The 25,686-nt window shown below is 40.3% G+C and overlaps 1 protein-coding gene across 2 annotated transcripts in view; it reads left to right on the top strand.

Annotated features, from left to right (window-relative positions):
- The window catches only part of PRKCA (protein kinase C alpha), a 142,970-nt gene that overhangs the window by 43,252 nt on the left and 74,032 nt on the right, over positions 1-25,686 (top strand). For both annotated transcript variants that reach the window (XM_054278718.1, XM_054278719.1), the window contains exon 3: positions 14,569-14,651. In XM_054278718.1, the coding sequence (XP_054134693.1) occupies positions 14,569-14,651 (83 nt within the window). The remainder of the gene's footprint in view (positions 1-14,568; positions 14,652-25,686) is intronic.

Here is a 25,686-nt window from a genome sequence, read left to right as displayed (position 1 = left end):
CTTACAAACCCAGCTCAGCTGCTCCAGGCTGGCAGGAGCCTGGCCCTGTCCTGGAGCTGCACTTCAGGCACTTCCCTGGCTGATTTCCTGCTCTCCAATCCTTGGAATATTTTGCTGCATCAGCATAAAAGCGGTGCTGAAGTGCCCAGGAGGGAATGGTTGGATGAGAAAATGCATTTGTGCCCACTCATCCAGGAGTGCCTGCAGAAACAAGGGTCTGGTCCGGGGCAGGAATGAGCAGCAGGAAAGGTTTCCTTCAGCAGAGCTGCTGCTTTGTGCTCATGTGAAGCAGCCTAACCCTCCCTTCTTCAGTAGGGTTTGACAGGCTGAGCTTGTTTTCAGTTTGTTTTTAGCTTGTTTTTAGTTGTTTTCTGCCCATCAAGCACAGTCAGTCTGTGTCACAGGAGAATTCTTGCTGCACTGCAACTGTGGGCCTTGGGTGTTGTAGCTTTGCCCTCCAATTTGAAGGGTTGTTTTCACCCATCCTGGTGAAAAAATTGATTTTCTGAAGAAGATTTCTATGGAAAGAGTCTGGCTGGAGTCTTTTGTGACCTCTCACATTCTCTGCCTCTCTCCTGGCCATTTGCCTAAGACAGTTCAGTCCCTTTTGAAGCCAAATTCTCCACTGATTTAAGGAATTACATATTTGTAAATTAATCATGACAGCTTTAAAGCAAAGTTCCAGCCACACTGAAAATCCACAGTGCATCCAGGTGTTATTGGAAGTTTGATCTCTTCTTTAGGAATTTGTTCTGTGTGGGATGCCCTTGTCCAAACTCTGGAGCCTGAAATTACTTGTACATTTATTATATCCCTTCAGCATAACTCATGCAGAATTCATCTGTTTGCATGCCACTTGGAGCCTCCTGGAATTTGTTATTTTCCATCTGCATCCCTAACAGTGTCACATTGTTTATGGAGAGAACATGCAGTTTTCTATAAATCACTTGCTTTCATACAGTCTTACTGCATTATTTTACTCCATTTGTGAAGGATTTAAGCACCCTGCAGTGTGCAGCATTACAGGGCATAAAGTGATTGAAAATAAAAACTATTTTTGGCTGAAATAATGGAATATTCACCATCAGAAATATGAAACAGCATTTAAGTGTGGGTGAGATGTAATGAATGAGCTGCATTATATAAAAGGGTATTACTCAAGCTATTAATTATAAGGACTTAAATTCAGATCTCGCAAGGGGAAAAGTGGCTTTTTTATGCTGCTCCAAACTAGCTGTGGAATGATCTGAGGTCTAAGGAGAAACATTGTCAAGCAGAGGCACTGTTCTGTTAGAACTTGGACATTCAACATTGAATATTGAATTCAACATTCAGCATTGAATTCTGTGATTTGGGAAGCAAGAGGTATGAAAACATAGATAGGAGCTCTGAGGAAACTGCTGCAGTGGGATGTCTTGGCCCAGGCTCCCTGTATCATGCACCCTGACCAATAAACCTGGAGGTTTTGTCCTGCTTTCAGTTTTCTTCTTTTCCCATTGTCTTTCGAGCCCAACAAAGGAACCTTATCCCCCTGCAGTGCTTTAATTCTGGTCTCTGTGTCAACCATGAGAAACATGGTTCTCCCAGGAAAATCCTGGGAAGCTCTGTAAAAGCTGTAAGAAACTTAGATGATAAAATTCAAACAATTATTCTCTCTCTTTCTGTAACCATTGTTTGTAGATATAGTTCTCTAGAGTGTACTATTCATAGTTCACCAATAGTGTGAGAGAAAATTCCTAAACACCAAGCAAGTCTTAGGTTCCCCATTATTTCTGTAAGAACTGTAAATTTCTAATAATAAAGTGTCTTTTCATACCTTCTAATAATCGAGTCTCTGTATCACCTTTAGCTGTCCCCAATACCCCTTCAGTAATAAGTGCCTGGCTTCTGTTGGTTGGGGTTTTCTTGCCCTTTTTTCCCCTGGCTCACTGAATTCTGGCAGAGTGCTGCAGTTCAGCAGAAAGTGATACACTTCTCACATGTGTTTAATTCTTTCTGCAAAAAAATAAAATATGCCCTTTTTAACTTATCCTCAGATCTAGCAAGATGATTTATTTGTATGACACCTCTAGGAATGATTTATCACTTAAAATGGATACATCCACTAGTATTTTTATTAGTTCTGGAATAATATGACATTTCAGGCACCCACAAGTGTATTATGGAGACTTTGTTAAGCTGTAGTTTCTAATTATGTTAAAGTCATATTGTAAAAAAATGCATTGCTTTGTTGCAGTGTAAGTAGGAAGGGAGACAGCAGGTTAGGGGAAATAGTTATTATTCAGGTCAGACAAACTTTAAAGTTCAAAAGCAAGTGGCTTCAGTGGTTTCTTTTTCATTAATAAAGTTGTTATATTTTTAAACCCCAATGAAAAATAGAAGGATTTCTTATTATAAGTCTTAGCAGTTGGTGCTTCTAAAAACTGTCAACCTGAAGCTCAAACTTTGGCTCTTGATTTCCTTACCAAGTTATAGATTTGATGTTCAATCACAAACTGCTTTAATTTTTTTCAGTTGCTTTTATGCCTTTATGACCTGACTTCTAAAGTGCCAATGCCATGCAGTAAAGCCTTGAATAAAACCACTCTGCAAAGACAGTAATGACAGAAATTGATTTGCTTCACTTTTGCTCTGCAGGCCCTTAATGCATGTTCTGTGCTGAGTGGGAATGAGTTGAAATCTCATCTTTCTTATAATTTTTTTATTTTGGTTTGAGTCATGGCTTGCTGAATTCCAGGCCCTTACTGCTGCTTGAAAATTCTTGGCCTGTTGGAAGCAATATTCTGGGGTGAATGTCAGCTAATTTATCACTGCCATTCGTGCCTCGTTTTTCATTTGTGCTAATATATTGCTTTTAGTAAATACATGGGAGAGGGAATAGTGTTTACCTTTCCATATCATGAGAATACTACTCAGTCTATGTGACAGAAACTAAGAAATGCTGTTTATATTGCTGCTCCAGTGAGCCAGGAAAGACTGCACAAATATGTCATGAGCATGCAGTGGAAAATGCTCTTACACAATTTTCACAGTCAGGGTTTTATATGACTTAGTAACAAGAATAACCATGATTGTTTCTAAGAATCATGAGCTCAAACATAGACTAAATCTTGTGGAGCATTTTGAGATAATAATCAGGTTCTATGAATGTTGTCTCTGCTTAAAAATGCTTTGAAATCTTTGTCAGCCACATGGACACAGTGAAGAAATCATCTCAGTTCTTTGACCCAATCATGCCACAAGGATTGAGTTTCAACACTGATGCAGGTTTTTGTCACATGGATACTTTCCCTGGTATAAATTTCATCTACTCTGGTGGTCCTGCAGTTCTGTTTGTGTGCTGTCTGTGCTTCCATGTGCTGTGTGTTGAGCTAACCTGGGGAACTGCTCCAGCTAAAACCTAACATTGCCAAGGAAAATGCACTGCATAAGTGTTTGGACATAGAAACAAGCAGGCAGGGCCCCTGGTTCTGACAGCAATGTGCCATATGTCAGTCACAGTAAAGTGGTTACTTAACAGTGACTGAGGAAATGATGGCTCTGTCAGCTCTGCCTGCCAAGGATGTGCTGCCCCAGGAGTGCAGAGAGCTGAGCTGGGCCAGCACTGAGCCAGGCCGGGCTCAGGAGGGCTGTGCTGGGCTCATGATGGACACTGTCAGCTCAGGTGTTCTCAATTCATGCTCAGAATGTGCCTGTAAAAGTTGCAGAGAATGTAAAGGGAGTATTCAGTGTGCAGAGAGCTGAGCTGGGCCAGCACTGAGCCAGGCCGGGCTCAGGAGGGCTGTGCTGGGCTCACGATGGGCACTCTCTGCTCCCATGTTCTCAGTTCATGCTCAGAATGTGCCTGTAAAAGTTGCAGAGAATGTAAAGGGAGTATTCAGTATGCAGAGAGCTGAGCTGGGCCAGCACTGAGCCAGGCCGGGCTCAGGAGGGCTGTGCTGGGCTCATGATGGACACTGTCAGCTCAGGTGTTCTCAATTCATGCTCAGAATGTGCCTGTAAAAGTTGCAGAGAATGTAAAGGGAGTATTCAGTGTGCAGAGAGCTGAGCTGGGCCAGCACTGAGCCAGGCCGGGCTCAGGAGGGCTGTGCTGGGCTCATGATGGGGACTGTCTGCTCCCATGTTCTCAGTTCATGCTCAGAATGTGCCTGTAAAAGTTGCAGAGAATGCAAAGGGAGTGTTCACAGGAGTCTGTAGTGACTGGACAAGGGGCCAGGCCGGGCTCAGGAGGGCTGTGCAGGCAAGCCTGCTGCTGGGTTCATGATGGGCACTGCCTGCTCAGATGTTCTCAATTCGTGCTCAAAATGTACCTGTAAAAGCTACAGGGGATATAAAGGGAGTGTTCACAGGAGTCTGTAGTGACTGGACAAGGGGCCAGGCTGGGCTCAGGAGGGCTGTGCAAGGTTCATGATGGGCACTGCTTAGATTCTCAATTCGTGCTCAAAATGAACCTTTAAAAGTTACAAGGACTATAAGAGAGTGTTCACAGGAGTCTGTAGTGACTGGACAAGGGACAATGGCATCAAACTGATGGAAGATTTAGATTATAAATAAGGAAAAATCCTTCCCTGTGAGGGTGGGCAGCCCTGGCACAGGTGCCCAGAGCAGCTGTGGCTGCCCCTGGATCCCTGGCACTGCCCAAGGACGGGGCTGGCAGCACCTGGGACAGTGGGAGGTGTCCCTGCCATGGCTGAGGTGGGACAGGATGATTTTAAAGTCCCTTCCAACCCAAACCAGTCCATGGTTCTGTGATTCTACCTGGTGAAAAATTCCACTGACTGTTGCCATAGGGTTTTCTTGCTGGAAACCTCTCATCTCAGCTCCTTCTTTGTTTTGATTTTTTTTTTTATTAAATGGTTTACAGCAAACATAAATCATTTGTTCATAATTAAATGACATGTTTCCATGGTTTCATGTTTTGTTATTTATGTACTGCCAACCTCTGAGCCCACAGGTACTTCTTACAAATACCACTTTTGCTCTTGGAATGAATTATTGTAACTTATGCCTTTTAGTCACCCATGTAATTTTGATAACTTCCAAACCTACAAAATTAATCTGCTTGTTATGAGTAAATAATATACCCACCAAACATACTGTGGAAAAGAAATCTGAGGGTGAATATCCTTAATTCTCTAATTGGTTTCCCAATGTGTGTTTTGTCTCGTGTGTTGTCTTACATTGGCAACAAATTTCTGACATTAATTAGTCAAATGTGGAGTTCACATTTTTTGTGGATATTTTGATTTTCTTCCTGAGAAGTTGCAGTTTTTTGAGGTGAAATGTTTGCAGTGACTGATGAGAGCAGGAAAGCCATACTGAAGTTTCTAGCAGATGACCCTTTAATAAGATGTATGTAATTGGATGAGACTTGCAACAAATATTGGGCATCTGTTGGGTAACATGGAAATAATGAAGAGAAACAGGAACTGGAAAAATCTTTAATTAACAAAATCTCTTCAATTTCTTGGTATAATACTACTGCTGAAACAGAATGGGTGGATAGGATTTAAAAAACTAGCTTGAATTCTTTGAGAAAAGTGTCTAAAGGAATTATTATCTGTTTTTTATTAGTAACCAGGAATTATCAGTTGGTTTTATTAGTAACCTTTATGTGCAAAAGGAGCTGAACTTGATCTTTTCCCTCCATATCCTTTGAAAATTTCAGCCGTGTCTTTCTAACCTTTCTGGTTTAAAATGCTTTTCTCTATTCAAGACACACTTTTGGTGGGTTTAGACAGGCAGGGAATAATTACTGGCAAAACAAACCAAAATAAATGCGTGTTTTTGTTTTCTTGGAATGGAACGTGGGGAGGCCTCAGGGCAGGGATGGCAGGAGGCTGCTGGCTCTGTGTGAGGCTGCAGTCATCCAAAAACCTGGAGAGGAGAGGAGAGGAGGTGAGAGGCTCATTTCCATGGATTAACACGAGTTTGTGCTGTGTGACACCTTCTGACATCATCCCACCCGCTCCTTTGCACCTTCCAGTGGATCACCTCACATCTGAGGTCACCTGCTGATCATCTGTCACCTTGAAGCCTCTCAGCTCTCCCCATACAAATCTGCAGTCAGGATTGTGTCCCAACAGGAATTGCAGGAAGTTTCATTCTTGTGGTTCAGTGCTTAGGGTATGGCTCTGTTGGCGTTTCAAACAGCTTGTTCAGTGTCATCCTGGCCTCACTTCTTGCCGTCCTGAAGAAAAATAAACATTATTTGGCAAGAATGAAATCAGTGTGTGGCTTGTGTTTGCTGGCAAGGGAGGTTCATTAATTTTGTTAGCATGTTATAGGGTTTCTCAAACACAGCTGAAAGCCTAAATTCAAAATATTCCAAAATACTTTAATGTTCAGCTCTTGGCATTCAGCTCTGGCATTTCCCTTACAGTACTGGTGTCCTTACAAATTGTACTTGCAGGAAGTGCTTTGGTTTACAGCTCGGTATCATTAAATTGTGAAGTAAGATGCTGGGAACAACAGGCTATAAGGTTGCTACTAAAGGGTTGATGGTAGAACCTCACTGTGTGAGTGTGCTTCCCTTATTCCAGCAGTTTTCCACATCTGGAGCTGTGAGGGGGCTCAGCCATTTGTCCTTACAAATTTTACTTGCTGGAAATGCTTTGGTTTACAGCTCAGTATCATTAAATTGTGAAGTAAGGTGGGGATGGGATGCTGGGAACAACAAGCTATAAGGTTCTATTAAAGGGTTCATGGTAGAACCTCACAGCTTTCCTTATTCCATGTTTTCCACACCTGGAGCTGCAAGGGAGCTCAGCCATTCCGTGGGAGCGTGGCCCAGGCTGTGTTCAATTGACCGTGGGGTGATTTAACATCAGGTGAAAGATTAGAAAGCCACATCAGTGTTTCAGAAGCTTGTGCTCATGCATTCCCCTGAGTGATCAGAGCTGTTTTCAGCTTGGCTGGCAGCAGGGAGCAGCTCTGGGCAGGTTCTGCTCCTGGGCCGAACTGGGAGAAGGCACCCTGGGACACTGGGTGCTCTTGTCAGGGCAAAGCCATTGCACTTGCTCCTGGTTCCAGAGATGATTTACTCACTGAGCACCTCATTTTTCATGCTGCACAATGTGACTGTGGAAGATTCTCTTGTAGAGGCTGCCACTGTGATTTTCATAAAGCTCTTTGCTTGGCTGTCGGTGTCTGGAATTCCAGCTGTATTACAGAACAAAATGCAACCCAACAGCTGCATTCTGGAGAGTTGGTTTCAGCTCGCATCCCATCATTTTATACAGCTTTAAAATATGTACAGCCTGTGTTTCTTCCTCCTGCTCCCTCTCCCAGCCCTTGGGTTTTGTGCTGGCAATGCCTCAAACTGAAGGAGCTGCTCTGTTTAAGACATCCCATTTCTGCAATTGGGGTCACTGCTGAAATAGCTGAAAAATCTGAAGAACAAGTGCTCAGCGTTCACAGGAAGCAGTTCTGGGCTCTCCTATTGTGCTGGCTCTTTAATTGGAAGAGCTGTGCTGTTCCTCACTGCTGTGCCTGTGCCCTGCCCCGGAGCAGATGAGAGCAGCACCCAGAGGGGCTTTGTGGCTGCAGAAATCACTTGAACAGCAGCAGCTCCTGCAACTGAAGTGAATTCAAACTGCAGAAGTGAGAGGAAAAGTCTGTGATTGTGGGTCACCTTTTTTGTTGGTACAAGTTCTCAAAATAGCTATTTCAGCACAGGTTTTGATAGATGGTTTCTGGGTTATTATTCATTTAGAAAATGGGACACCTCAAAGGTAGGAGATTAATGGTTTTGTGAAATTTTAGCAAGGGCTTTACATAGAAACAGTGGTCTCTGTCTCAGAAAGTATATAATTAACAAGAACATTGAAACAGTGCTGAATATTTTACGTTACATTAAATCCTCTAATATTTTGAAACTCTTCCTCAGTTTTGCAAATACTGTGCTGCAGTTTTGGCAGAATAAACTATATCATGTACCTTCTTTTTGCTGTATGAAAGGCAGAAATGACAAATCTGGTATAATATGTATTTGAATATAGTATTCAGACAAATCTGAACATGTTATATGAGGTATTTTACTAAATCCAAACTGTTTCTAAAGCGTGTTAGGTATAAATTTCTAATTTAAAACATGCAGGTATATATTTATCATTTATCCCACGGCACTGCCAGGTCTGCCAAAGTTGTTTGGGTAAGTGTAAATGCATATGCATTCCCTGCCAGGCACACAGCCTGTATTTGCACACTGTTGTGGAGCTGGCAAAGCCAGCTTACCAGAGACATCCATCTGTTTTCTACTTAGTGCAAAGGAGTTAATGACCTGAGTAGTTAAGACTGTCCAGACTATCTGTATAATCCTTTCACACAAATAAGATGTTGTTGCATTTAACTGTTACTTTCTCTCAAATTTAAAAATAGAAAAAAGGAAATTAAGCAGCAGAGTTTACAGTGGTCTTATTTCTGTCCTCCACCTGGGGTTTTTTTAGTGTTAATTGAACTTGACCAAGCAGAAAATCTGCAGCAAGGTCAGAGGTATGAACCTGAGATTAGGCAGAGCAATTATTAGCAGGTAGACATGGACCTTTAGAAATAGGAATCAGCTCTTATTTATCAATTGATTCCATGTATTTCATGTATCAATATTGATTTCATGTACCTTGCCCCCAGGGTGTGTTTTTGAGAAGGCAGCTTGAGTTTCGCAGAAACCACAACAAAAATGAAGGTAACCCATGAGCCAGGGAATGTGTGGCACTACACAGATTAGTGCTGTGAAGGTGCTGTGTGACCTTGTGGGCTCACAAAAGAGCTTTAAGAAGCTTAGGAACAGGTGAAGGTGATGGGCAGAGACGTTGTTTTCCTTATTCCCTCTCTTAGCTTGGAACAGACTGTGTCTTGCTGAGCTCCAGGCTGGTTTAGTCAGAAAGGAGTGGGAAATGCCAAGTGGAAAGATTGCATAAAGCAGTTGTAAGTGTTAGCCTGGCTACTCTCCTGGGACTGCACTTCCTTCTAGATGGGGTGAAACACTGGCACAAAAGCACACTGGTGTATTATAAATTATGTATGTTGGAAAAGTTAGGGTAATTTAGTTTTCAGAAATTCTCAGTGGATTCTGTGTGTCAGTAGCAGTCAAAGGTAGGGCTGCTTGTGACTTGTGTTTGCTTTATACTCTACAGCCTTGTTTATATTTAATGTAAAAGGGATTTTTATTATATTTTTACGAGTTATAATATGTTCAGAAGAGGAGAAATACAAATATTGTTACATCCTGTATCTTAATTGCTGCTCTTCTTGTTTATCTATTCCTAGTAAACTTATTTAAACAGTACTTACTTAAACAACAAATGTAGTTGGTATTTAATTGATTTGTCTGTTTTGAAGCACTACCCTATTTCTGTTTATTGTAATTGCTGTATTTAATCTTAGGATGATCTAACACATGCCATGTGCCACATTCATTCATTCATTCCTTGCCTGGTGCTGTGCAGAAAGCCCAGCCCAGCCACAGCCATGGGCCCCTGGGGAAATCTGTGGCCTCAGGGAGAATGCAGAGTGTGTGAAACAGCAACTCCCTGCTCCAGGCTCCTGCAGAGACTCTGAAGTGCTCCAGAGCCCTCTGGGAGTAACCAGAGAGGGTTTTGTTCTTACTGAACTTCTGTGGGAGCTCCTTGGCCCAGTTCAGGATCAGTTGTTAAAAGCCCCAAATCAGGAACCCAACAACAAATAGAGTGTACACAGAATTATTTCCCTCTTGCTGCCCATGAGACCTCCAATGCTGCTTACTCTGGTATGGGAATAAATAATGCTGAACTCTATTTTCCTCATGGTGGAAAAAGCCCATTCTTTATTCACATAACTCATTTTTGTCCAGTTTACAGACCTTGTCTGTGACTCCAATTGGTCAGCAGCTTTCTTGCCAATTACTTTACTGATTAGTAACAAGTTGTTACCCTGTATTTATTGATTGGTCACTCAAACCCCTGGTGTGTACAGGAAAAGTTGTTTGTCAGAGATAGTTTTTATTTTTCCATCTAACAGTGCAAAAACAGTTTATACAGGTGCTGGTTGTTTTTCACCCAGGAATAGATTGTCATGTTAATGAACTGCTCACACCAGGATTGCTTTCAGATGGGAACTTGCAAAGTGCCAGCTTGACAAGGCCAGCCACTGATTTTAGGAGAGCAGCCCTGATTTTATAAAGCCTTTCTTTATGATTTTTCTACTGCAACTCTGTGGAATAATCAATGCTTGAAACCTGGAAACAAATTATGAGCCTGTTGTTGTGAGGCACCCAGTAATGCCACGGCAGTGGAGCCACAGCTTTGGGGTTGGTTTAGACAGGAAAAAATGTGATTTTTACACTGGTTAAATGTTATCCGTTTGAGTTGGGACATCAGTCCTGACCACTGGTCAGTGGGCATGGTGATATTTGTTCCAAGGCTGGACTTGATGGTCCTGGAGCTCTTTTCCAACCTTAATAATGGTATGATTACAAAAAGAGTCAAAGATGACTTGAAAAACCTCCGTGATTTCTCTGTAGATGGTAGCTGGCTGTTCAGTTGGACTCTGGCAAATACATTCTCTCCACCCTTTAGGTTTGCAGCTGAATTTGTTTAACTGAATAAATAAATACTGTGGTGTAGTAGAGCTATTTATAGCTAGTGGAAAGGCTCACCTACTCTGTTCTTTTTCTTCCAAAAGTGGGAGTTTACAAGTGATTTAAAAAAAAATAAATCTCTTGACCTTTTCTAATAGTTCTCAGTTGTAAAGCATGTGATTTTTATCTCGATATTTTTTACCCCTTGTTCTTTGGAATGCTTGTGATTGTGGAGCTCTTCAGACATATGGCTGAGTGATGTGTGGGCTCTGCAATGGCTTTTCTTCTTTCTGGATCAGCTAATAGAGAAGATTGCTTCTGTTTCTGTTATTTATGATTGCAGTACTTCACTTTGGTCCCATCCATCTGTGTCATATATGCAAGCCCTTAGCAGCAGTATTTTTTAGCAGAGAACTCTCAGCCTGACCATATATCAGAATAATCTTTTCACTCCACATAATTTGAAATAAAGCTGGAAATTTACAGTGGAGCCTTGTAACTCCAAGTGATGACAGTATATATATATATTTTTATATATATGTATTATTGATAACAAGTTTTTCTCAGTGCTATGCTTGGACACAGCAGTGTTGTGTAGAATGAATTGCCCTCCATTATGCACCATAAATCCCACAAGCTCTGTCGAGCATCTTCAGCTTGTTTGCTCTGAGAATGCACTGAGTGCTCCTTCCTGGGTTCCTCCTGGGTTTTGTGCTGCCCAGTTGGCATTTTCTGCTCTCTGGGAGGGCAGGGAGATGCCAGGTGCCAGCAGAGAGGAGCAGTTAGGCTGGTTTTGCAGCACAAGGCCCGTTTTGTTCTCTGCATCCCTCCCTGCTCCCCTCCCTGGGCTGCAGGGAACCTTTGGCTCCAGCAAGTCCGGAGCTGGGAGGATGGAAGCTCCCAGCTGGATTCTATATATACACCACAGATCAAAATCACGCTGTCAAAACACGAAAATACCTCAATAATTTTCTTTTTAATTTAAGCTGTCAGCCTCGAGATGCCACTTTGCTCTCGAGCTGCTCTGCATAATGTGTGCCAGCTCCCTTCAGCTCATGGTAAAGTGGAAAGGAACAAATTTCCTGGCAGCCTCTGCAAAGCAGTGTAATACAAGTTTCATTACATGAAGGTGCTGAACATAATGTGGCTTCATAACAGCTGCAGAAAGTGATGTGAAGCTCTTAACATCCTCAACAAGTAACAAGTGAGAGGTTATTTTTCATCTCTATTCCTAAAAAAAAAAAATGGCATGTTATTTTAGGCAGATGACACTCTGGTTGCACTTAGCTGAACTAAGGAAATTTTTACATGAGTTCTCCAGATCTGTGTTGCTCCATGAAATTAAGAAAACACTTTAAAAATGCTAAAATACAGTCCAATGGCTGGATTTCAACTTAAAAATTGAGATGTTAAATTATATGTACAGAAATGATGGCTGTCAGATGGATTTCAGTTGACACTTGTTCTTTTCCCTTTGGGTTTATGATTCCATGAAAGGTGCTTGTTGTATTGGTTATTTCTGTGTGGAACTGTTTGGTTCTCTTTTGAGTATTCTCAAAAGGTGAGACAGGTCTGATGCTTTTAGATCACCTGTTAAGGCTCTTTGGAGATAAGTCACCCACTACAAATGGGAAATAAAGGAAAAAGAATCAAGGCTGTCCGTGTTGAGTTGCCCACATCAGCTCCTATCAAAATCTGTTATAAGCTGAACACAAATTCAGTTTTGAGATTTCAGTGACCAACACTGATAATCAAAGCATTATCACACAGTGTTGAGGTGTAGCCCAAGTCCAAAAGGACAGATCCTCTGTGGTTTGCTTTCTCTGGCAGCTGAATTGTCCTTTCCATGGCAGTGTGATGATGAGCATTGTTTCCAGGGAAGTTCACAGCTAAAGTTCACAGGCTGCAGCAAACAGTGGCACTCCTCTTCCCATGTCTTTATCTCAGTGCTTAAATCATATTAGAAACAAGGTCAGCATTGTCTCTGGTTGGATGAATTCCTTCACATTGAGCTCTGAGGAGCTGTCAGCTCAGAGATAGGACGTGGCTGTGGTGTTTCAGAAATTCTGCCCAAAGCAGATGCCCAGATATGCAGTTTTCCTTATACACAAATTGCTGAATAAAGGCAGAGCTGGAACAGCCACTCCAAGGTCTGAATCGGAATGGCAAGCATTGGTGAAATAAATTTCTTTTCTACAAATTTCCAGATATTCCCATGTTATGTCTCAGATCATCATATTATACTTTGCAACTTTTGCAAAAATAATTAGTTAACTTCTTTATTTTCTGAAGGATATACCAAGATTTAAAATTTTAAATTTTTTTGCATGTGGTTTATTACTGAAAACACAAATCAGTCTATTGTCCTCAAGACTGGGAGATGTGGAACCAAAAATATAATCTGAAAGTAAGATATGACTCAGCTGCAAGGAATGTTAGTGGTAATTGCCACTTAGTGATGTTTCAGTTGGTAGAAAACAAACCATCAAAATGATAATTGCAGGATTCACTGGGATTTAGGTTGATTAACAAACTAGACAACCAAGTGGGCAGCAGCTACTGTGGCTCAAGTGGAGTCAGCAGAGCTAATCTGGACTCAGTGGAGCAAAACCCACTTTATTCCCTTTGCCCAAAGAATGAACATATGCCACGTCGGAAATAGAGCAGTTGGAAGCAAGTTCTGCATGGGGTCCTGATGAAAAATAGCTGGGAGGGAGAGGAGGGTGATTAGAATTTAAAGGCAGACTTAGGGCTGCGGATGAGGCCAGGCTGGCGTTAATGGGATCAGGGCTGTGTCTGCAGTGACCTGCAGGTGCACCTGGGCACAGCTCTCTTTTTTATTTATTCATGAGATAAATTCATGGCTGTTTTAAATGGGAAAGAGAAGGGTTAAAGTTTCCTCGTGCAATGAGCTCTTTAGAACAATTTAGATAATTTGTTTTCCTGTGAAGTTGAGGAAATTTAATGTTTGCTGTTGTAAAGCAATTTAACTCTATTTTATTCTTGAGATTTGGGGAATAGTGTGGTTTTATGTGTTGGAAATGCAAAATTTCAAGTATACAGAAAATGCATTACCTATAAACAAGCTGTGAATTACTTTTAAATCATTTCATTATAGTCTCCTGAATCACTGCTTGATGGCATGGTGTTTATTACAAGCTTTTTGCAATCCCAAATCTTGATTATCTGTTTTGTTGAAATGTGGACCAATTTCAAAATATCTGAACTAAGTTTAATATGGTGAAAGAGCCCATAGTGGGAGTGAAAACTGGAATTCATACTTTTAAAATAAGGACCCTCAAGGAAATAGTTCTTTTGCTGTGGTTTGGAGGGACCTGTGTGACAACCTATGGCCTCCATCCCATGTCAGGAACTTTTTTATCTCAGAAAGAAAAAGTTCTTTGAGATCATTCATAAATTTTAAATGGGCTTCACATTGCAATCAGGAGCTAATTTTCTTTTCCCATTATCTCCTGCCATTCTGTGCTATGAGAACACTTTGTTCTGCAGAACAGCCGCACTCACAGAGAGCTCTGGTCCCTCACAGAAGTAATTAAACTGGGCAAGATTTGGATTTTTGTAGAGCCCTTCCCCAGGCATGCAGGGGAACAAATCCCACACCCAAGGATGGGTTTCATTCCAGCTGCACATCCCTCACATCCCTCCTGGGTGCACATTGACAGTTCTGTGACAGAGCAGGATTGAGATTCAGGAAATGTGGCTTTGTGGAACTGCTCATCCCACGCTGTATTTGAGCACTGTGGGCTGTCTCCAGCGTTAAAGATTTATCATTGTGTGGAGTCTCCTGGCTTTTAAATGTGAATGCTTATCTCCTCTTTAATCACAGTGTTTGCTTGGTGTCTTGTGTCTTTATTTTACATGGGACTCTGCTTGCTTTCCTTGACTTGCAGCTGAAATATTTAGGTTTTATTTTATATTTGTTCCAAAATAACAAAAGGAACACCACCACCAACCACTCTAACTGTTGTTTCCCCTTTTTTTTTTTTTGCCAGTTTGCTGTTTTGTGGTTCACAAGAGGTGCCATGAATTCGTTACCTTCTCCTGTCCTGGGGCTGACAAGGGGCCTGACACTGATGTGAGTACATTGGCTTTTCAGACCCTGCTGTACACAGATTTATCTTGTTACACCCATGAGAGTGGATTACAAACAGGATCAATGGGTTCTTCACGACAGATAATTGAGTCCAAGTGGGTTTTACAGTTGTGAAGTGAACATTTATGGACTGAAAAATCCATTTTTGGTAAGAGCAGTAAGCTTGAGTGTGTGACCAAGAACAATATCCTCAGAATGTGACAACCCTGAGGCGTTCACCCAGCCATGAATCAGCATTTTATTTTCTTTGCTTTATGTTGGGTGTATTTGACATTAACAGTTCCCAGAAAGGCTGAAGCTTTCTCTGAGATTTCTTAGTATCTATCTTATCTCAAAGTGTATCTTTTGAGCTGTCTCTGGTCCTTGTCTCACTGCACACAAAGATCTGTAGCTCCAGTTAAATGACAATTTAGTCTTGAGCCAGCTGGCTTAGTGGGTTTTTATTTTATTTTCATGTTTGAGCTAGTCTAGGAGTCTGGACACTCCCATTCCATCCTCCTCTGTCAGTACTTCTGTGGCATTTTTGGTCCACAAGCAGTTTTCCTCCCCACACATCTGCCTGCCTGGTGAGACACATGTGCAGGATCTTTGTGTCACCCTGCTGAAATAATAAACTGATCTCGTTTGTTCACATAAAAATAACATTTCTTTGGGTTTTAGAAATCCCACTTTACAGTGAAGTAATTTAACATCTGCTTATGGGAACAATGCATTCCAAGTGTTCTTTGTCTGAATGGCTTTGTTTTGTTTCTTATCACATATTCATGCTCTAGATTGTAGGCTATTATCTCCTCTGATAAAGTGCACCAAAAGAATTTTCCTGCTAGCTTTTAATGAGCTTCTCATGAATTGTTTCAATATGCCAGCCAGGAGGTCAGTGAACAATATATGGGCAGAAGCCACAAGGGGTCTTGGAAAATTTCAGATATTAAAAAGTTCTCTCATTTTAAAATTTAAATATGGGGAAATGTTGAAGAGCTGAGAAGAATTTTTATAACTTCCATTTTAATACATTTCACATAATTTATATTTAGGTGCAGAAGAAAAATGCTAAAGTTAGAAGTGTAATTAAGTTAGGAGTGTTGAGTATCTCTTGTTTAGCTGATACAGACCTTACCAATAAAACATGGGTGAGGCAAGAGCAAGAAACCAAAATTGTTCTTCATACCTTTGCTTTTCTGAAAGTTCCTGGTTTCTTTAAGCTTTGCAGTGGGGCATTTGGCTCTGTAAATGTAGTTAACAGCTAAGCAGGCTTTTGGAATTTGGGAGTTGTGTATTTGAGTGCCTTGAGCTGCAGAGAGGCTGAAACCCAGGTCAGCCCTGCACGGGTGATGTTCTCACCCCTCATCTGGCTGCAGATTGCTGGTGGCAAAACCTCTGTTGGGCCCAAAGGGGCCACAATTTCAGCAAAAGTCTGGACAATTAAAGAATATCTGCTGAATTCCTCGTTCTCTGAGTATAGTTCATTCCTACAAGCAATGATTTGTAGGTATGAACTGTATACCTACCTTTTTAAATCAGAAAATCATTTCTGATTTACTTTGGTCAGTCCTAAAACCACAAAGAGAATAACCCAAATCTGGTTTGAGCTTAGTGCTCACTTGTGATGTAGGATATTAGTGGAAGTTATTCTTGATTGAGAGGTGACACTCATGAGTGGCTCTGCTGTGTCCATAATGAACGGTTTGGCTCTTAAAAGTGTTCTTGATTATTTATTTTTTTAATAAGATGATTCTTTGGGGTTGTTCACCTGAAGTTCAGAAATGAGAACACACATTTGTGTGTGACACCATTTAATTTTACTGAGACTCTTTTCATGGTGACAGAGTCTGTGACAGGTTGTTAATGGTCTTTAATATTGCTGGCTGCATTTTGTGATTTGGGGTTTGGGCTCAGTGATTAAATAAATCAGCCTAATGTCTCGTTCCTCTATTTGGGTTACCAAATGATCAAATTCAATATTTACACAGCAGCAATAGCTGAAAAACAGTTTGAAGATTAAGAGCAATCAGAAAATAAATATGTTTTATTAAAACTGTGCTACATTAGTGGGTACTATTACACAAAGAGGATTGTAGAATATTATACTTTAATTTACTGAAATGTTTGACTGTAATTTCAACCCTTTTACAATTCAGCAGCTGATTCCTCTCCCAGTTGCTGCAAGCTTTGTTCTGAAATGTAGTGTGCTATAAAGCTTAACATAACATTTAGCAGATTTTTAAATATTAAACCATCCTTTTCTAAATTACTTTGTGCAGGTGCACAATTAATTTGTGTACTCAAGTGCTCCAGTGTTACCTTTCCATTAATCGTAAGACTAATACTGTCATTAATAAAATTCATTTTCCAGAGCAATAATTATAATAATTACAATCATTATATAATAATAATTGTTGTGTATCAGAATAATGTTAAATTACGGTGCCCTGTACTTTTAATATAAATGAGGCAGTCCTTGCAAAATAATGCCTTAATAAAGGTGAGTGTAAAAGAGGAAAGCTTAGAATGAGTCTCTTCTTGTTTTACTCAGAGTAGCTGAAATGTGAGGTTGAAATGTCTGTTTGTGCCAAAAGGAAAATAATACTTGGGAATAAAGTGCTCATCCATTGCAGTGGTGGTGTCTGGGGAGCAATATCCTGTTTCAGTGAAACAAGAAGTCACACAATCAAAAAATTGTGCATTTCCTTATTACTTGGCAGGGTGTGAGCTCTGGTTTCTTAGCAAAAAGCAGCTCAGGAAGTTGTTTTCCTGCTGTCTGACAGCTCTCAGCAGAAATTATTCATTTTCTCTTTATGGCCACCCCTTTATGGTGGTGCTGAGGGGAATTTAACTCCTGCTCCTGCTGCTGCTGCCCTCAGAGTCACAGGAAGCCTCAACTCCAGTTCAGGTGCTTGCTTTGGGAAGATGCTTGATGTTCTTAAAACTGTCTTAAGTCATACATGAAATACTTAAAACTTTGGTAAATCAGTGTGGAAATGTAAGAGCAGGCTCAGAAATGGAGTGCTGCTGCAATGAGCTTTGTTAAGATGTGTGCAATATTGAGGGATAATGGGTTAGTTTATTGAAAAATGGAGTTAAATATTTGTTTTCTTTGTTAATGGAATTCAGTGACCAGAAGGTGTCTTTGTTATATATTAAAATGTTCCTAATTACATGCTGCATGTAATTAAAAAAACGCAAGCATTAATTTAAAATAGTGTTTGACTGTATTTTGTGTTTCAGTAGAAGTTTATAAGACTTTGAGTGCACAAGAACTCACAGAGCATGGCCTCTGGATCAGCACTATTTCCCTTTCAGATTATAATAATAGAGAATCCAAGGGAGGATTATGAGCAAAATAAATAGAAATTATAAAGTGAAAATCATTTGAATTAGAGTGAGTGATTCAACAATGAAAGGATTTAAAATCTGACTTTACTTGGTGTGTCTTTCTCCTTTAAGCACCTTGGAGAGAATGGATGGGAAGATCCAGATGTGTCCTTACATAAAATCAAACAGCAAATTTTTTTTTACCCTCTCATCATTGCAGGGTAACTGAACCCAGGGATGTCAAAGGTGACATACTGCAATTTCCAAGTCAATTATCCTCTTGATACTGAAATTTCTTTGGGAGCTTTATTATCTTAAGCACATTTGAAAGCTCAGTGGGAATGTGAACAACTGTGAGGTTCTGTGGGATGCTGCAGGAGTTGGGTGTTTTCATCAGTGGGTTGGATATTGGGATAATGCAATTCTGGAGTACAATATTTCACATTTTTTTCTATGTGTTAAGATATAATTTATTAAAACAACAACAAAAAAATCACTCTTGAGAGGAGGAAAAAATAATAAGAGAGCAAAAATAAAAGTAAATCAGTGTGATCAATATTTCAGATTTTTTTTATGTGTTAAGACATAATTTATTAAAACAACAAAAAATCACTGGTGAGAGGAAGAAAAAAATCACAAAAAAGCAAAAATAAATCAATATGATCATGAAGACAGTGGTTCAGAGGAAACTGAAGCAGGATTTTCAGTTCATCATAAATTCCCTGCTGGCCCCCTGTGCACCCCTGGTACAAAGCAGAGATACGACAGAAATCATGATTCTGTTTTTCAGGGAGATGTTTTGTGTTGAATTCTGCACCTCTTAATTTGGAATTTGGGAAAGAACTGAAGTGTTGAAGGTCTTTAAAGCACAATCTTTGAGTATTTTTTTGTCCCTTAAACTGTGCCCAGGTCTCTTTGGGGCAGTTTGTGACAAGGGACAAATAACTCCGTAACAGGGCAGGGTTTGGGTGTGGTGATGGGAACGGCTGCCAGGGGCTGCCAATAGAAGAAATTCAGATTTTTTTTTCTTGGGGTTTCCCTCTCTCCACAGTGCTGTGGATTTTCCCTGAGTGCTCTGTGGGGAGATGGGACGTGAGCCCTGTGAGGCTCCACTGTGATTTTCATTTTATGGTTTCTGCGATTCTAGAGCTGGGAGGAGAAAGGTTGACCCTTAAAAATTCATGTGCTGGGGGAGCAGTGGGAAACTCTTAATTCAGAGATGCTGATGTTCAGAGTGGCACAGGGGGCTGGGTTTGCCCTGAGGCTCGGGGAGTGCTGATGTCCACATTTACTGCACTCTTACACTGCTCAATTCATGGCTGGGGCTCTGAGAAAAATGATTTGAAGAATCACCTCTGTACTAAGCCAGAATAAATTAATATAACTGGTCTGCCCTGGAGGGTTTAGGTGTCTTGACCAGATTTCTGTTCAGTTCCAGGAAATGCTGAAAATTTTTTTTTTTTTCTGTTTTATTTCCCCCACTGGCATTTAATCGTGTTTCTAGATCATATTTACATGTAGGAGGCTGGTTTCAGAGTGGAAAAAGAGAGCTGCTTGACTGGCCTAGGGAATTAAAAAAACAAATCAAACTCATGAGAAGAAAAGGCAGTAACTGGAAGCACTGTATTAAGATTTACTACAGAACTAGTTAAAAAGGGATTTTAATCAGAAAGCTTTGCAGTCTTTTTCCAAGGATAATGAAATGCAGCAGCAGGGCTTGTCTGATTTGCTTTTAACTCTGTAGTTGTTTTTTTACAATGGAAAACAACTGTTAGAAATGTTGGACATTTTGAGACTGGAGCAGCAACAAACATAATTTGATAAAATATTATAGAATCATTAAATCACTTAGAGTGGAAAGGATCTTGAAGATCATCAAATCCAACCATATCTCACTAAGGTTTGGGGGAGAGGTTTCATTGCTAATCTGAATTTTGAGTAATAGTCAATCTTGTCCCAGAAATATTTTGGTTTTAATTAAGATGAAAATCTTCTTGCTTTGTCACAGAAGATACACAACTGCAGGGAGGCCTGGCAAGAGGCAGTTCACTGCTTGCCAGATTGACAAAAATGTCCTCTTTGAAAGAAGCCTTTATGAATTTTTGGAGATGATTCTTAAGCACCTCTGATGCTATTTTTCATTGCATTCCCTAAACAGAAAATATAAAACCCCCTCTATTTATAGATTAAGGAAACAACTCAAAGTGTTTGTATGTCTGTGGTTTCTAATTATGATAATTATTAATCACATTGATTTTGTTTGCAATAGACATTATTAGTTGCAGGCAGTAGGTAATATTCTTAATAAAAAGCAATTACAATGCAAACATATTTTTGTCAAAATATGGTGTTCCTTGCTATATTACCACAGCCTCTTCCCCAAAAGCATCCCCTGGATAACAAAATCAGCATGATCACAGTCAGTGCAGTGAGTGATACTGAAGGAGCTGAAAATTTGTATTCTTTCTGTTATTTATCATAAGTGCTTTAGAACAAATTTTACAGGACAGCAAGATAGTTTTTCTTACAAAAATAAACATTTTCTTGCTTGTGGTTACCATGACTTTTGAATCTCTGAAGAGTATCCAAAGCAGTTTTTGGAGAAATAAAGGTTTTGTTTCTATGGTTTTGACTTCAAAGCCCTAAAATTCAATAGTAGGGGAAAGTTGCTTAGATTTCTAATGTTTTAATTATTTTTTTTCCATGGTGCTATGTGACAGTGGCTCATTACAAAGTGTGGTTATGTTGACAATGAAATTCCAATTTGAACAGAACCATTCCAGAGGTAAGATTATTTTAAATGGAGGACAGAAATGTCTGTGCATCCTGAGCGGGATATGTTGGGCTCATTTTCCTCCAGCACTGGGAGGAGGTTCTGGGCACAGAGGTTCAGGAATTGCCCATCCCTGGCTGTTCTGAGGGGTTTGATGCTCTCCTGAATGAGGCTGCCAGCAGCTCCCCAGGTTACCTGGAAGCAGTTCTTGTGCTGGATTGTGTTTGAATTAATCATCCCCCTCGAAAACATGTGCACCTTCTATTCCTAAATTAAAGCACAGGCTCCTTTTATTGCAGCTGAAATGGCTTTTAGCTCCAGTGAACCGTCCTCAGCAAAAGCAGAATTAAATTGCAAAGGAACAGGTTCACGAACTTTTATCACTGCTGGTAATTCCCACCTTTTCCCTGCAGCCCAGTCTCCAAACTGGCTCTGTGTCCATCTGCATGGAAATTCTCCCTGCAGTGTGAAAGGAGCTGTGTGAATGCTCACCTTGAGCACCCCATGGGAAGGAAATCCATGAGTGCCTGCCTGCACAGGGTGGGGCTCCAAGGAACATTTGCTCACATCCTCCAGTGCAGCCCTTCAGGCTTTCAGTTCATGGAGTTTGTGCCTGAGATGCTGAGAGTGCAGTTTAGATTTTTGTTACAGCCTCTGAGATTTGAAAGTTCATAGCTTTTTATTCATAAAAATATATTTTTTTATTTTCCCGATCCAGAGCAGTGCAAGTGCTGAATAGCTGCATCATAAAATTTAGACTTTATATTTTTCTTTCTAGCCAATTCCTGTGCAATATATAATACAACATAGGTGATGCTGGTAAGAGTTAATCACTGAACAGAGCTCTGCTCAGACAGTTAGGAAATGTATATAAATGATGAACCTAAAAATATCCCTGATTTTCACAAGTTAGCACTGCAGAACAATTAGGCAGTGGGACTATAAAAGGAGAACTCACAGTAAGTTATTCCCAGTAGTAAAGAGAAATCTTGTGGATGAGGTGCAGTTGTGGTGGCAACTCCTGGGTGCTGATTTTCACCATCAAAACTCTATTTTTAAACTCCCCAAATTGAAGTTGGCATAATTCCAACAGCAGTTATTTTCCAGTTGTTAAGATTATATTGAGTTTTGTGCAATTTGGGTTGAGATTCATTATTTCCAAGTTAGCTTTTGTTTCCCCTTGGCAAAAGTCTCTAGTGTCAATCTTTAAACTCTGTGTAAATGTGCTGATATTTGGATTTAGGGGGGAAGAATGCCTAAGAATTACTAATAATCTGTTTAATTACATGAGATATCATGTGCAAAATGCACCATAGACATTTCTATCAGGTTCCACCCCCAAAACTATGTGGGTTTTAAAATAAAGAAGAGTGATTATGGCACACTGAACTCAGGAGCTAGAAGAGACACAGACAGACCACTGAGAGAGCCTTGCAGAATGCTGGCAATTTTTAGCACTGTCTGTTTGTTGAGGTGGCAGTTCTTGCACCAAAATTAGATTCAATCTTAATTTGGCATAAAAGAAGTGGGCTCATTTTGAAAAGCACTGCAGATCCCATATGCTCAGAGTGATTTTAATGTGTCACCAGAGTGTCCCCAGCTCTGGGGATGGCTGGGCTCTGTCCTTGGGGTGCTGCAGGAATTTGCTGAGCTGAAGTGGTGTGGCCTCAGCTCCCTGGTGTAAATCCCAGCTCCAGGGAAGCTCCTCTGGGGTGGGGAGAAAAGAACAACTTGTACTCTTGGGAAGGAGCAGAGCTCTTTTATGGAGGTGCTGTGACCCTGGAGCAGAGAGATGAGAGCAGGGAGGGGACATGGGGACATCCTGGCTGGGCAGGGAGCAGCTGCCACCGCCTTCCACTGCAGCCCCATTGATCCATGGGCTGCTGGGAAAGCATCAAGGAACCAAAGTTTGGTTTCCTTCTTGGCCATTGCTCTGCATGAACAGGAGCAGTTTGGTTTCCTTCTTGGCCATTGCTCTTGTGCTTGCTCATTTTCACTGGCCATTATTGTGGTCATACTGTGAAGAGATCCAAACAGCTCACAGATTTTTTTTTTTCAGCCTTTGGGAAGGATAGAATTTGTCTTGAAGTAATCAGTGACCTCAGGGAAGGTGTATTAAGTGTTATCTTAACATTCTGTGACCCTGGAACAGAGAGATGAGAGAGAGAGGAAAAGCAGGGAGGGGACATGGGGACGTCCTAGCTGGGCAGGGAGCAGCTGCCACCGCCTTCCACTGCAGATCCATTGGTCCATTGGCTGCTAGGAAAGCATCAAGGAAGCTCTTGATGAGTAGGATCAGTTTGGTTTCCTTCTTGGCCATTGCTCTGCATGAACAGGAGCAGTTTGGTTTCCTTCTTGGCCATTGCTCTTGTATTTGCTCATTTTCACTAATGTCCATTATTTGGGTCATACTCTGAAGAGATCCAAACAGCTCACAGATTTTTTTTTTTCAGCCTTTTGGAAAGATAGGATTTGTCTTGAAGTAATCGGTGACCTCAGGGAAGGTGTATTAAGCGTTATCTTAACATTCTGTGACCCTGGAACAGAGAGATGAGAGAGAGGGAAAGCAGGGAGGGGACATGGGGACATCCTAGCTGGGCAGGGAGCAGCTGCCACCGCCTTCCACTGCAGCTCCATTGATGTCCATTAGTGGGGTCATACTCTGAAGAGATCCAAATAGCTCACAGATATTTCTTGAGCCTGTGGGATAGATAGGATTTGTCTTGAAGTAATTAGTGACCTCATGGAACATGTATTAAGTGTTATCTTAATATTCTGTCATTTTATAATTGATCTGTTTTTTCTAGCAGCCCAATGAAACTTGATGCAAACAGATTTTAAGGCAATGGAGCATTACCTGTGCTGAAAACCCAAATCCTGATGCTTCTGCTGAAGTTAAGGCGATGCCAGTCATGATTCCCTCCATAATTTGATTTTTGCTGTTCCCTTGCAAATAAATTACAGTGGCATGGCCTGTGTAATTAATGAACCTCAGTCATTAAAGTACCAGCGATCAGCGCTGAGCTCATAAACTAAAGGCAGAAGCATGTCATAAATTCTGCTAATGAGAACTTAATTGATGGAAAAGTCAGAGATTGATTTATTCCTTTTCCTCTGTGTCCCCATGAGAACAGTACCTGCTGAACTGAGGATGAAAGAAATGTCTCAGTGTTGGGAACACCATTGTAATCTGTATCAAAGCACCTTCAGGTCTGTTTCTATGGCAACAGGAGCATCAGACCAGCAGAGAACGGACCAGAAAGGAGATAAAAGCCTCTACAAAAATAGCTGTAAGAAGTGTCTGCATAGCTTTGGCTACTTTTTCTTGCTTTTTTTAGAAAAGCAAAAAAAAAAGCCCCCAAACTTGGAGTTTTTTGAAAGCTGGTTATTATTTAGGTTAGAACCTATTAGCAGTGAAGTACTGGTAGAATGCAGCAAATTATTAACTTCAGGGACTTTAATTAAAGAGTTTATCTAAAAGAAGGTCTTAAAACTAAACTTAATAGAAACAGTATAATTTTTAAAAGCAATTTCTCTGTAACCCTTCTTGAAAAGGCATTTTCTGAATCTTAAGGTCTTCATTCTTTTTATAAAAATTATAATAAGAAGAGAAATTATCCATCTTTGGTCTGCAAATAGCCTTTTCTCCTATCCACCTAATTGCTTTATTATCATTAAATTGAGCACTTGGTGTCTAATTACAATGCTGGGAATTGTAAATCACAGATTGGAGTCCATGGGGTCAATATTCTTCCTTTTGTGTTGCCAGAGATTGGGTAAAAATACGTGAAAAGGAATAAAAAGCTTTTTGCTCCATCTTTCAGATGGACTTTGGTCATTCCGGTGGGAAGAGTGGCCTGGAAAATCAGAGGCAGGTGCAGTTTGAGAGTCTGATTTCTTGGAATGAAAAGCGAATGATGATTGATTGGACAGGGACTCCAGTGAGCACCAGAGAATGGTTCCTTTTAGGGTGTATGTACAAGCAGAGATGTATAAAAATTCTGATTTACCCTGTCCAAAAATAGGACAAAAAGCACCCTGACTGCAGAAATGAGGTTTGAGGGAGTTGAGAACAGACTGGTGTGAGAATATATAGAAAACCTATGTTAAATAGGCCATGCATAAATACATGGAATGTTTGTGGAGAAGGTTCTTTGTTTCTTTGTCTCAGGTTTTATTCTAAAATAACTTTTTCCTCTAGAATCATTTGGAATCTGGGATTATCCCAAATTATTGTTTCCTTCCTGCAAAAATTAGTTGTGTTTAATTAAAGATAATTTGAGCCCTACAATCTTACCATGCAACAGGAAGAAAACCTGGGCATTCCTTCTTATAAATAACTTTGTGAAATTCTTTCTTAGTCAAAATCCAAGGTCTGTATTAGTACCTACAGATTGACCTAGTTATGAGTAGAGAGATTGGATTGTTAAATCTGAAGCTGAAGTCCCATTCCTCAATGCATATTAATGATATTCCCTTTTTAAAATTATATTAAAACTATATTATTTTTACTTCCCTTGAGAAAGAAAAATAAGAATTTTAATAACCAAAGGCTTTGATTTTTGTGGTTATTCTCAGATTTTTAGGGTGTTTCTTTTGTCATGTTGATCTTGTTCTACCAAAATTCAGTTGTCAGTTTTGAAATTTAGTGAAGTCAATACTCTGTTTTAATATCAAATAGAATAGGAGTCAAAATACTTTGGGAGATATTTAGACTTTGGGAGAAGCAGAACCAAAATAGATAGAAGGATAGTAAAAAAAACCCCAAACCCACTAGAAATAAAGCAGTCCTGTAACTTTTAGGAGAAATGTATCAATCCCTCAGAGTTCTGTTTAACATCTGCTACTTGTCTCTCCATGTGCCAAGAGCATGATTGGACCATTCAGGAAAATAAAAAGAATTCTGCAATCAACAGACTTTGTTCAATATTC

Source organism: Melozone crissalis, unplaced genomic scaffold, assembly GCF_028551555.1.
Source record: "Melozone crissalis strain CALT ecotype California unplaced genomic scaffold, PUWL_Pcris_2 ptg000026l_1, whole genome shotgun sequence".
NCBI lineage: Eukaryota > Metazoa > Chordata > Aves > Passeriformes > Passerellidae > Melozone > Melozone crissalis.
The sequence above is the reverse complement of the archived record's forward strand: the minus strand, read 5'-3'. Positions and strand labels throughout refer to the sequence as shown.